The sequence below is a fragment of the Gnatocerus cornutus genome, chromosome 10 (assembly GCF_029298725.1).
Source record: "Gnatocerus cornutus isolate USDA-ARS CGAHR chromosome 10, icGnaCorn1.1, whole genome shotgun sequence".
NCBI lineage: Eukaryota > Metazoa > Arthropoda > Insecta > Coleoptera > Tenebrionidae > Gnatocerus > Gnatocerus cornutus.
The window spans coordinates 2,349,505-2,360,585 of NC_142242.1; the positions used below are offsets into that span (position 1 = coordinate 2,349,505).

Genomic DNA, 11,081 nt, shown 5'->3' on the forward strand with positions numbered 1-11,081 from the left:
CTTTCCATATGGAGTCATGTCAGCTTGAGAAAAATTGAAGTTAGAAGAACCTGAAACTAATAAAAAATTGTAATTACTACAAACAATATAAAGCATATGGTAAAATACCTTGAAATTCTTATTTTTACTGAACGTAATCATCTCAGGATCCACCTATATCCATTTCATCACCTTGAGTGGCTCACAGGTGCCTTGAACCTGTAACAAATCAGGTAAGGCAGAAAATATAAAATTAAACAAATGCTTAAAACAAATTTCTTATTGACGGAAAAACTGTGACAATAGAAAAATATATATTCGGTGTCCACAAAGTCACTTTTTCTTTTTCGGCGCGTTCTCTAACCCTTTTATATATTTCGCCGGAATTTTATACTTTTCTAAAAAACATATAATTATTCCCAATCAACAGAACTCATATAAATCCACCTGTCAGTAAATTATGAATAAATAAAATTTGATTTCCCTGAACCAACAACTGGTCACATTTTTTCCCCATGGGCTTACTTATGCTTGTACTTGCAGCAACCCCATGTTGACATTCCTTGGCAAAATCAGCGATTCTCACTCCAAATAGTTCCAGATTATCAACGAGAGTGACTTTCTTATTTCCCGATCTTTGTGATATCGTCAGCGTTATTGGAGAAACTTTGCCTTTGTTTATCAATTCGTCATTTCCAGAAGTCACCTTGTAGCATGATTTCATTGACTCACATACTTTTTCCATTAATTCTTCCCACGTAATTGGGTTTTCTGTTTTACAGATTTTTATCAGGGCGCCTTTCGGTTTCACCAATCTAAAAAAAAACAATGATGTCACTGTGTTGCTTGTTCTTATAACTCACCTTTTGTTGTCTTCATGTTGGCAGTCATTTCTTTTAATATATTCAGTGACGTGTTGCCTGATTTGGGTCATTTGGACCGTGTCCCCTTTGCTGGAAAAAGTATTTTAGTAGTACAAAATAAATAAAACAAAACATACCTAAATCCTGTCTCAGCAAAAATGGGCAACACATTTGGGGTAATTATAAAAGATTCCATAACACTAGTTGATGGCCCTGCACCTCCATCATTTTCTTCTTTCTTGGGCCTCAATGACGGCTCTGCATAAAATTCGGCAAATTTAGGGTGTTCCTTATTAATCGCGGTTATGGATTCGACCCCCTTTTTCGCTTCTTTTATGGTAATAATACCATCCTAAAAATAAAATTCTTAAATAATGAATTCTGACCTAGAAACAACACACACCTTGCTCATACTATCTAAAAAAGGTTTTAATTTCTTAAAAGAAGACTTCTTGATATCCAGAGATTTTCCTTCAGGACAAACAGGCATCATTTGTAGTTTATAAAAATTTGACGTCAAAATAGGCAACGTTAGAGTTTTTGAGTATTTTATAGCAACAAAAAAACAGTAATTCAACAGTTGATCCATTTCTTCACTAGTACAAACTTCAGGTACCAAATCTTCAGGCTCCTGTGGATCATTTTCAACAACTGACTCAGTTTCTGGTGAAACTTCGGTTTCCACTTCTGGAACAATTTCAGTTGGTGCAGAGGCAGTACTTCTGGTAGCTCCCAATTCAGGAAAGTCTTCCTGGTAACTGTTCAACTTCAGCCACTCAGGAGGCCCCAACTGAGTGACTGGAATATTTGGTGTTCCTTCCAAAGTACAAAGTTTGTCCCCAAAGACATGATATACAGTCAAACATCTTCCTTTCCCTCCTGAACGTGCCATGTCTGCTGAACTTTGTGCTGTAACTCCCACAGCTACAGCTGCTTTGTTATCTGAGAGATTAACACATGCAATAGCACCCTCATTCAAATTGCCATATTTAGTTAAACCACTATTTGAAGGTGGCGTTAGGACACCTGGTAACATTAAATCAGCTCCAGAAGTCAAAAAAGACAACACTTGTGAATGTGTGGTGAATGCTGGCACCAAATTAGGGAATTTCCACAATAAATAAATAGTTGGAAAAAGGGTGCCTCTGATGTCAAAAACCATAGCACGCTTCTGCACAGTGTAAACGTGCACTGTCTCATTAGTTCCAGTAGTTAGTTTGATAATACTGAGGATTTCTTTCTTGGGAATAAAGTTTTCAAGATCTGCTTCAGTGAGGTTAGGAAAAGCTTTTAGTAGTTTCTCTTTAACGTTTTTGCTAAAAATGTAAATCGTGATTTTAGGGTATTTCCAGGGGTTTATATTTACCGATCGGATCCTTTTACTTGGCTGTTACTTTTAATTTTGACGGGTTTTCGGAACATTTTCAAGTTGTGCGGTCACATGTAATTTGAGTTTCACTTTCCACTGGACTTGACAATGCAATTAATCCTTATTGGCTGAAGAAACAAATGTTTAGTTTGATCGAAGGACTGAATGTTATCATACTCTCCTTAATTAAGACTTAAGTTTTGATTAGATTACACGAATACGTCAAAATTAATTTTTTGTCTATTTGCTGGCGCCAATTTTTGAATTGAGCTCCAACCAATCGCGTGTAACACGTTAACATTTGTAGTGGAAATGGAAATTTGGAGCGGATACTAAACATAACCATTAAATAAAGTAATTTAGCGAGTGATAAACAAAGACAAAAATAGTATACGTGTTAGCCTTTGTTATTGTGCAATTGTGTATTGAATTTAATTGTAAATTAGCATTTGCTTGACCGCTATCGATGTCTGTAGATGAAGGGATAATTTTCAAATCGGGGGTTAATTTACCCCCAAAATGACGGATGTGTTGCCAACCTGACAACATCGAAATGTGTTTGGAAATCGATAAATATGCTGGAATTACCTTTTCGATTATATAACTTTTTCAGAAAGAGTTCTAAATTAGGATATTGCGTTGTGAACGGTTTAGCATAAGGTGTGCAGGAAAACAAGTTGAGTTGTTAAACGGGGTTGGGCGAATTTGGGGCATTTCGTAGTTTCCCACTAGTTGTGCAGGTTGTGCACGTTGTGTTCGGTCTTGTGTTTCCAGCTGATTTGTTTTATGTTGATAAATTGTGCTTACAAATAATAGGGATAATGACGGAAAACATCGAAATTCGAACTATTGTGGGCAATAGGAATTTAAATACAGTTTCAGATAGTCCTGTTACTGATCCAGCATCTGGAGCAAAGGTTTGTTTTGGCTGCAAACATATTTTTCCTCTTTAGGATGCAATGAAAGCGCCTTTTTTTGAATAGAACACAAGAAGATTTTCTTGTTTTCATATTTCAAACCATTTTTGCTTTTTTCTAAAGCGCAATATGTTAAAAATTAATAAAGTAGAGCAGTGTAGGAGAGACCTCATCTTTCACTATTTTTTACTTTATTTATTTTTAATATGATCTCAGTTGTTTCGCCTTGAATTTCTCAAGTAAAGTTAAATTTAATTCAGGGCCAATTTAATTAAATTTTATATTGGATTTATTTCTAGGGTTTGGAAGGAACTAATGCCTTCGTCAGCCAAAGATCTAAGTTGGTAAGATATACATGTATATATGTATGCTTTACCTTCATTAGGTCTTTTTTTATCACATAATGCATGTTGTTATGATTTCGCTTAATTAGTAAACTGCTACCGTTGGACGTTGTTTAATGAAAACATAAATCAATTAACATGAGCATAATTTGTACCGTTCCACAACGAGCCGCTATGTTTTGTCTCGACACATTTTTATGTATGCTTTACTATCTAGCCACTGTAATTAATCTAAATACACATAATAAATTAATTTTGCACCATCTATTTACAAGGTTCAAACAATCCAGGGGTCCATAATATTTTATCTTCCAACATTATACTAAAAAAACCATATAATGTTATCAGTTAATTACAGTAGAATTTTATCAAAATAAACCTCACATGTGAATTCTACTTATCTACAAAATTAAAGAACATTTTCACATGTTGAAGACACCATGACAGAAGTAGTTGTTAATTTACAGGACCCCAAATCGTCAGGTGCTTTAAAAAAATCCAGCAGATATAGAAGTCGTTCATTATCTGCCTCATCAACTGATTCTTACAGTTCTAGTAAGTATACAACTACAAAAAAAAAACTATCTTTCAGTACAAAATTTTTAGCCTCTTGTACTGGCAGTAGTTCGGACGACGATGACGTCTCTCCACGAGAAAAAATACAGAAAAATTCCGCTGGCACTTCTGACTTTTGTGTACGAAACATCAACCAACACGCTTTCGGGAGACGAGAGATAGAAATTGCTGAACAAGGTAAAAAAAAACACGGAATGTTCAGAGTTTATGGCATCACTTTATCCAGCTTAAGAATTTACTGTTTTACTGCTACGATTTAGGAAGTTAAATTCTTCTTTTTTATCGTTGTATCACAACAATGAGATGGCCCCTTTATGTAACAGTTATTTCCAATAAGCCCATAAAAACTAAGTAGATTATCATAATCGTGACATAACAGCGATAAACTCCGCGACATTAATTCCGATGTATTCCTTTTATTCCCCTTTTTTTCCAGAAATGCCCGGCATCATGGCTCTAAGAAAAAGAGCTTCCGACGATAAACCCCTAAAAAACGCCAAAATTGTGGGCTGCACCCACATTAACGCCCAAACTGCTGTGTTACTAGAAACTCTTGTGGCTTTGGGAGCCAGCGTGAGATGGGCAGCCTGTAATATCTACTCCACCCAAGTAAAAAAAAATTCCTACTTTCATTCGCGTCATCTAAAAATGTCTTGTAGAATGAGGTCGCTGCAGCTCTAGCAGAAGCAGGTTTTTCGGTTTTTGCTTGGCGTGGAGAAACGGAAGAAGATTTTTGGTGGTGCATTGATAAGTGTGTTAATGCTGAAAATTGGCACCCAAATATGATCTTGGACGATGGTGGTGATGCCACACATTTGATGTTGAAAAAATATCCCGCCATGTTCAAAATGATTAAAGGTATAGTTGAAGAAAGCGTCACCGGAGTCCACCGATTGTACCAATTATCAAAAGCAGGGAAGTTGACCGTTCCTGCAATGAATGTTAATGATTCGGTCACGAAAACTAAATATGACAACCTTTATAGTTGTCGGGAATCCATAATTGACAGGTAATCCCATTTGATTGATTGTAATCCAAGTGTTTGAACGGATTTTTTAGCTTAAAAAGATCAACTGATGTTATGTTTGGGGGTAAACAGGTAGTAATCTGCGGCTATGGGGAAGTGGGAAAAGGGTGCTCCCAAGCGTTGAAAGGGTTGGGTTGTGTAGTTTACGTCACAGAAATCGACCCCATTTGTGCCCTCCAAGCTAGGTACAACTCAATCTAATCTCTCCAATTTGATTATATTGTCACTTACAGTATGGATGGCTTCCGCGTTGTAAAATTAAACGAAGTAATCCGGAACGTGGACATAGTGATAACGGCTACAGGGAATAAAAACGTGGTAACTCGCGAACATATGGATAAAATGAAAAATGGCTGTATTGTATGTAACATGGGGCATTCTAACACAGAAATCGACGTAGTAAGTAAAACGACATTTCCCAAATGTCAGCGCTCATGTTAAATTTACAGAATAGTCTCAGAGCGGCTGATTTAACTTGGGAAAAAGTCCGCTCCCAAGTGGATCATGTGATTTGGCCTGATGGCAAAAGAATCATTCTTTTAGCAGAAGGAAGACTTGTAAACTTAAGCTGTTCAAGTTTACCGTCATTCGTTGTTTCGATAACATCAGCCACCCAAGCCCTCGCACTGATCGAGCTGTTTAATGCTCCAGCGGGACGCTACAAGTCTGATGTTTATTTATTACCCAAAAAAATGGGTCAGTTAGTACAACTTCCCTCATGAATCATAATACCATTTTTCTTACAGATGAATATGTAGCGAGCTTACATTTGCCCACCTTTGATGCCCACTTGACTGAATTAACAGATGAACAAGCAAAGTACATGGGTTTAAACAAAGCAGGTCCTTTCAAACCTAATTATTATAGGTAAAATAACTTCGAAATTTCTTTACTCTACTACTTTCACTATTTTTTTTTCAGGTATTAATTAGATCAATTTAATCAGGGGTGCAGGAATCAAGGGATAGCATTAAGTCAATGTTAGTTGTTGCCAGATAGTTTAAAATTATATACGCAGGATTTGTTTTATATATACAATTTCTTACGTTAAATTGTTGACAAGTTTGAAATATTTTCAAATGGCTGCTCAAACAGTGTAAAACACTGAGATTATCTGAGAACCCCACAGAACGTCAAACAGTATTTCTATTTTGCGAGGCATTTACTTAATCAGAAGAAGAATGTATTGTAGGTGAAACAAAATTTGGTCTTGACTTAGTGATTTACGGGAGGTGCGTTTGAAGTTACTTACTGCCATCTAGGTAAATTTTAAACTTAATTGCGGCGTTTGTATGTGGTACAAATATTAGCGCTTTTCAATAATTTTCTTAGGACGCACGTTTTAGTAAATTAGAGTCAAGATTGTGAAATCTAAATTCTGCAAATCTTTCAGCCACTGTCACAAGACTTTGTTTTCACTGTTGACTAAACCTGTAAATCTTAAAGATGTAGTGTCGTAACGATTATTTGTGTGTAATCAACGGTAGTATCATTGTTTCCGTTGTTTTATTGTTGTTATAATTTGAGACAGCAAAGTATGTTCTGTTACGTTTATTTTAATCGTAGTAGAGGCTTCCAGACGCTGATTTTTACCGCTCCAGTTTCATGTATTGTTTTACATGCATAATCACGCTAGTCGAAATACGCTTTTTGATTAGTTAGTGCCAACGCTAATACCCTTTCGACACGATTCTTTCTCACTCATCCGTTCGTTCTTGCAAAATTCCCTCTTCTTATGCGACTTTTGACGTTAGTGATTCTGACAAGTATTATTTTATATGAGGATTGTTTTTGCGATCCTCTCATTTTTAAATTATTGTTATTGTCAATATAACGACAAGTTGTTACAAGTTAATTGCTCTGCTTTAAATCGTTAATTAAGCATTTTTTCACCATCGCAACTCGCCTTGATCACTTTAAACCAGAGCAATGAGCAAAGTGTTAACTAAATCGTCTTATTGTGATTCCACTTTTGAAAGCTGTAAATCGTATTATTTTCAAAGTATTAAGTCTGACCGCCTTTTTTCACTGTCAATTAAAACCAATTATGGCTTTCAAAAATGAAACTTATGCAATTTTGTTTTTTAGATTGAGCCTTTCATGAAATTACTACCTAACTGTATAAGTTCTCTATGTTTTGACTCTTTACGGAATCAAACAGTTATCATTTTCCGGTCCGTTATCTTTCTATGGACTTTGAAAATATAGAACTAAAATCCATTTTTGCTGTTTTATTTAAATCCTTGGTGAAAAAAAAGTGTTTAAACATTGGTGGAAAATTTCACCAATGGAGTGCCGCCCATTTACAAGTTAACTGGGATTCCCATTTACAAGTCAACTGGTATTCCCGTTTACAAGTTAACTGGGATTATCTGTCAGGAAATGTCAGTGTCAAACAACAAAAACATAACCCGAAAACAAGTCAATTTTCTTTTAGTTAGTTAACAAATTGTAGGAAAATTTCGATCGTAATACGATGAACCACGTTTATCAAGTACCTGTGATACCTCAGAATTTGAGTAAGCAGGAGACAATTATTCAGGTAGCAGAAGTATTAAATCATTTGAGTAATGTGACTGATGATATTTTGAAACATATAAATTCGAGAATCGAATCTAGCAGAAAGAAACTATCAGACATATCCGACAGGGTAGATAAAGTAAACTCCAAAATCAACAAGTTAAATGGGGCTAAAAAAGCAACTCAAGTCTTTTCAAGCTGTAAATATCCAGCAGCGGACCTAAACCAACCATATATTTCGATATTTAGTGATGTTAAACCTCCTGAATTAATCAGACATAAAGTGAAACATAAAAAGATTACGTTTAATGAAGAACCTTTAGACAAACTTTATGTATATCATGTTAAAGTGAAGAAGAACGACATCAAAGAAACTGCTACTGGTTTAGGCGACATTCCTCAAGATGTGGACTGCGTTAACGATCTTCTGCTGTACAACTCGGGTAAAAATCTGTACAAAAACTTCGTAATGTCCGACGCTTTGGAAATTTCCCTAAACGTCAAAGAACAAGAACAAAACGATAGTTCCAGTATAGGAGCAGCTCCTCACTCAATCAGCGAACGATCGACGCTCACTCGTTCATCCACACAAAATTATTTTTATACTCCAAATTTAGGGGAAGTACCTGCGTTAGATGTTCCTTTAGATCTTCCCGATTTACCTAACGTGGCCGACGACCTTCGTTACGACACTGAACTGGGTCCAGGAATCGCACCCTCGGTCACCACAACTCCAAACATTCCAGATTTACCAGTCATTGAACAAACAGACTCGCAACCTAAAGAAAATATCCCAGAAATCGAACTTCCGCCTCCACCACCACCACCCGTTGTTAAAATCGAAGAAGTTGAAGATGTTAAAGTTCCTATTCAAGAAGAAAAACCGCAACCACCGACTCCACCGGTTGAAGACGAACCGCCTCCAATAAAATTACCAGAATTACCGAAACTAGACGGTCGTGCTAGTCTTATGGAGGAAATCCGAAATGTTGGGGGCGCTAAAAAACTGAAGTCCACACCGCCGGTTAAAAACGAACCCAAAAAAGCTGTGGTTAGATAATTGTTACGTTATTGTGTAATTTGTATTGATGTTTTTTTACAGGGTGGAGGAGATTTAATGGCTGATTTACACGCAAAATTATCAATGCGCAGAAAAGGCATTTCCGGCACCAAGAAACCAGAAGTTATGGATGCCAGCTCGGCTCTAGAAAAAATATCTGCGATGATTCCTCCGCCTGTGGTTAATGAAATTAATGAAAATAACACCGAAGATGAAGACTGGGATGACTACTAACTCCTTATTATTAATCTATTGAATATATATTTTATATTATTGCATACAAAGTTTAAATTTGTTTTTACGACATTCAATAAATATAACCACGTTGCCTACTCTGTTTTTTCGTTCAATGACGCTATTATTTAAGGAGAGGTTACGAAATCAACGTCACAACATGCATGATGTGACTAATTTATTTTGTCGGAATTTAAAAGGACCGCTTTTCCAAATTCCACTAGACTTAAGCTGTCAACATGATCAGCCAATCATATCAATTTGTAATGTCGGTAACAGAAATAACTGATTTATGTTTGCCGGTAACTAGGTTTCCTGTAATTTCTGTAAACATAACCCCCAATTTTTTGAAAATTGTCAATAAAATGAAACAATGTCTATAATATCAGAATTTTCAGACCTCGACGAGTAATAACAATCAAATTCAAGTTGAGTATAATTCATCGTTTTGTTTGCAGATACTCTCAAGATTACTATCACGATGAATTTTACCCTGAAGAAACAGCCCTTGAAGTTTGGAATAATTGTGTTGTTTTGTCCGTCCTTAGCGTAATACCCACGATATTAAAATTAGTTACCTTGAATTTTTTCTTTGGATGCGTAATTTCCATTGGTAATGACAGGCGCCACTCGTTTTTGCAATAGTAACTTTTTTTTTGAAGGTCTGGTTCCAGTCCCAATTCTTCACATAATCAGCGGCCTTATTGGCTTATATTTGGTCCAAACTCTCGAGTCTTCCACAGGGAAATGGGTCCTTCTAGGCTGTTGGCTCACCGCTTTTTTTCTTCTCCATTTGGGGCTGTATTTAAGGAAATATTTTAGCAGCTGTAAATTTCTCAAAGTCGTCTTTATAGTGCTTTTAATTTTATGGTAATGGCACGAATGTTATAGTCACGGTTGTAAACAAACTTTTTCAGTGAATACTACTTTGTTGAGGCGGAAACTTGGCTGCAAATCCGCGGTATTGCCATGATTCTAGTAATGAAAATCATTTCCCTAGCTGATGATGTGGAGAGTCTCCAGTCAAAACCTAATTTTATAGAGTATTTTGGGTACACCCTATGTGGCGCTAATATCATGTTTGGACCATGGATCTCATTCAATGACTATCTAAATTTGTATACAAAGTCACCTAAAAAGGTTGCGCTCGACACTATAAACTTTGAATTACTACAATTTATTTCTAGAATCTCATTTGGATTTGTGCAATAATCAAAGTTGTTACCACTGCTTTGCTTTTTCTGACTCTATCAAACTGTTGGAGCAACTACTTCATAACTGAGGACTCTAACAGGTAGAAAATTTCACAAAATATTTGACACTTACCTTGGGGTTTCAGATGGTTTGTGGCATATAAAGAAGCCTTTTCCTTCCGAACCAGCCACTACTTCATAAGCTACTTGGCAGAAGCTGGAATGATAGCTGCAGGCTTCACGAATGCGAGCAAGAAAGGTCCCTTCAACCAGTTTAGATTCATCATCACAGAGCCTCTGGAGATAGAATTTCCGTCGTCTCTTTCAGTAGTCGTTCGAAAATGGAACCAACCAATGCATGACTTCTTAAAAAAGTGTATGTTATCGCACTGTTAAAATCCCAATTCTATTTCTTCGTTTTGCAGATGTCTATCACTCCTGGTTGTGCTACGGGAAATTCTCAGCAATTTTCGCAACATTCGTAATATCTTCGTTTCTTCACGGCCTCGAACTTAAAGTCTCAATGGTGTTGGTCTCGATCGGTGTGTTTTCGTATCTTCAAGTAGCCCCACGGGACCGCATTGCCGACATATTCGATTGTTGCGTCCGAGTCCGTCCTTGCAAAGACTGTAAACATAAATACAAACGTGATAATATCAGAGTGAGAGGAATTTTACTCATGTATTCTTTAGCGACAGTATTTCATTTAGCTTACTTAGGAGTTTTAATGGATCCGACGACCGACGAAATCGGTATTTATGAAAAGTGGCAGAATTTATACTTTTTAAGCCACATCGTGATGTTTTTTAATGTGATGATTATCTCGTAATAAATTTTAACAAAAAAGAGTTGTTTAATTTCAGTGTCGCAACAAAAAAAGTATAAAGAGTATAAAAACTGGAGTTGTTATCGTAGAGTGTGCTGATATGAAAAAAGTTACTTAAAACTTTCTCGGAAGTGTCTAATAAGAATAATAAGAAAAGGCCAGAGCCGGATTCG

General features: G+C 36.3%; 4 protein-coding genes across 5 annotated transcripts; 3 read left to right on the forward strand and 1 right to left on the reverse strand.

Moving 5' to 3' along the window:
- Positions 1–241: 241 nt before the first annotated feature.
- On the reverse strand, positions 242–2,387 carry eIF2D (eukaryotic translation initiation factor 2D). Its single transcript, XM_088047326.1, has 6 exons — positions 2,209–2,387; positions 1,246–2,158; positions 980–1,194; positions 843–932; positions 427–794; positions 242–377 (listed from the first exon to the last, which is right to left on the reverse strand). The coding sequence occupies exons 1-6, from the start codon at positions 2,262–2,264 to the stop codon at positions 313–315; spliced, it is 1,707 nt and encodes a 568-aa protein (XP_087903452.1). The 5' UTR covers positions 2,265–2,387; the 3' UTR covers positions 242–312.
- A 143-nt stretch (positions 2,388–2,530) lies between these two features.
- Positions 2,531–7,295, forward strand: LOC148167109 (adenosylhomocysteinase-like 1). Of its 2 annotated transcripts, XM_088047327.1 has the most exons (11): positions 2,531–3,128; positions 3,428–3,472; positions 3,940–4,027; positions 4,079–4,225; positions 4,485–4,657; positions 4,708–5,057; positions 5,108–5,260; positions 5,309–5,474; positions 5,525–5,771; positions 5,822–5,942; positions 5,997–7,295. In XM_088047327.1, exons 1-11 carry the CDS (start codon positions 3,033–3,035, stop codon positions 6,001–6,003), a joined length of 1,593 nt encoding a protein of 530 aa, XP_087903453.1. In that variant the 5' UTR covers positions 2,531–3,032; the 3' UTR covers positions 6,004–7,295. The 2 variants fall into 2 exon arrangements, with proteins under 2 accessions (XP_087903453.1, XP_087903454.1); XM_088047328.1 differs by lacking the exon at positions 3,428–3,472.
- A 141-nt stretch (positions 7,296–7,436) lies between these two features.
- On the forward strand, positions 7,437–8,987 carry wash (WASH complex subunit washout). The gene is made up of 2 exons (XM_088047537.1): positions 7,437–8,646; positions 8,698–8,987. Exons 1-2 carry the CDS (start codon positions 7,552–7,554, stop codon positions 8,887–8,889), a joined length of 1,287 nt encoding a protein of 428 aa, XP_087903663.1. The 5' UTR covers positions 7,437–7,551; the 3' UTR covers positions 8,890–8,987.
- A 186-nt stretch (positions 8,988–9,173) lies between these two features.
- On the forward strand, positions 9,174–10,918 carry por (Protein-serine O-palmitoleoyltransferase por). Its single transcript, XM_088048284.1, has 7 exons — positions 9,174–9,297; positions 9,348–9,502; positions 9,552–9,759; positions 9,807–10,029; positions 10,077–10,183; positions 10,229–10,458; positions 10,508–10,918. Exons 1-7 carry the CDS (start codon positions 9,263–9,265, stop codon positions 10,909–10,911), a joined length of 1,362 nt encoding a protein of 453 aa, XP_087904410.1. The 5' UTR covers positions 9,174–9,262; the 3' UTR covers positions 10,912–10,918.
- The last annotated feature ends 163 nt before the right edge of the window (positions 10,919–11,081 follow it).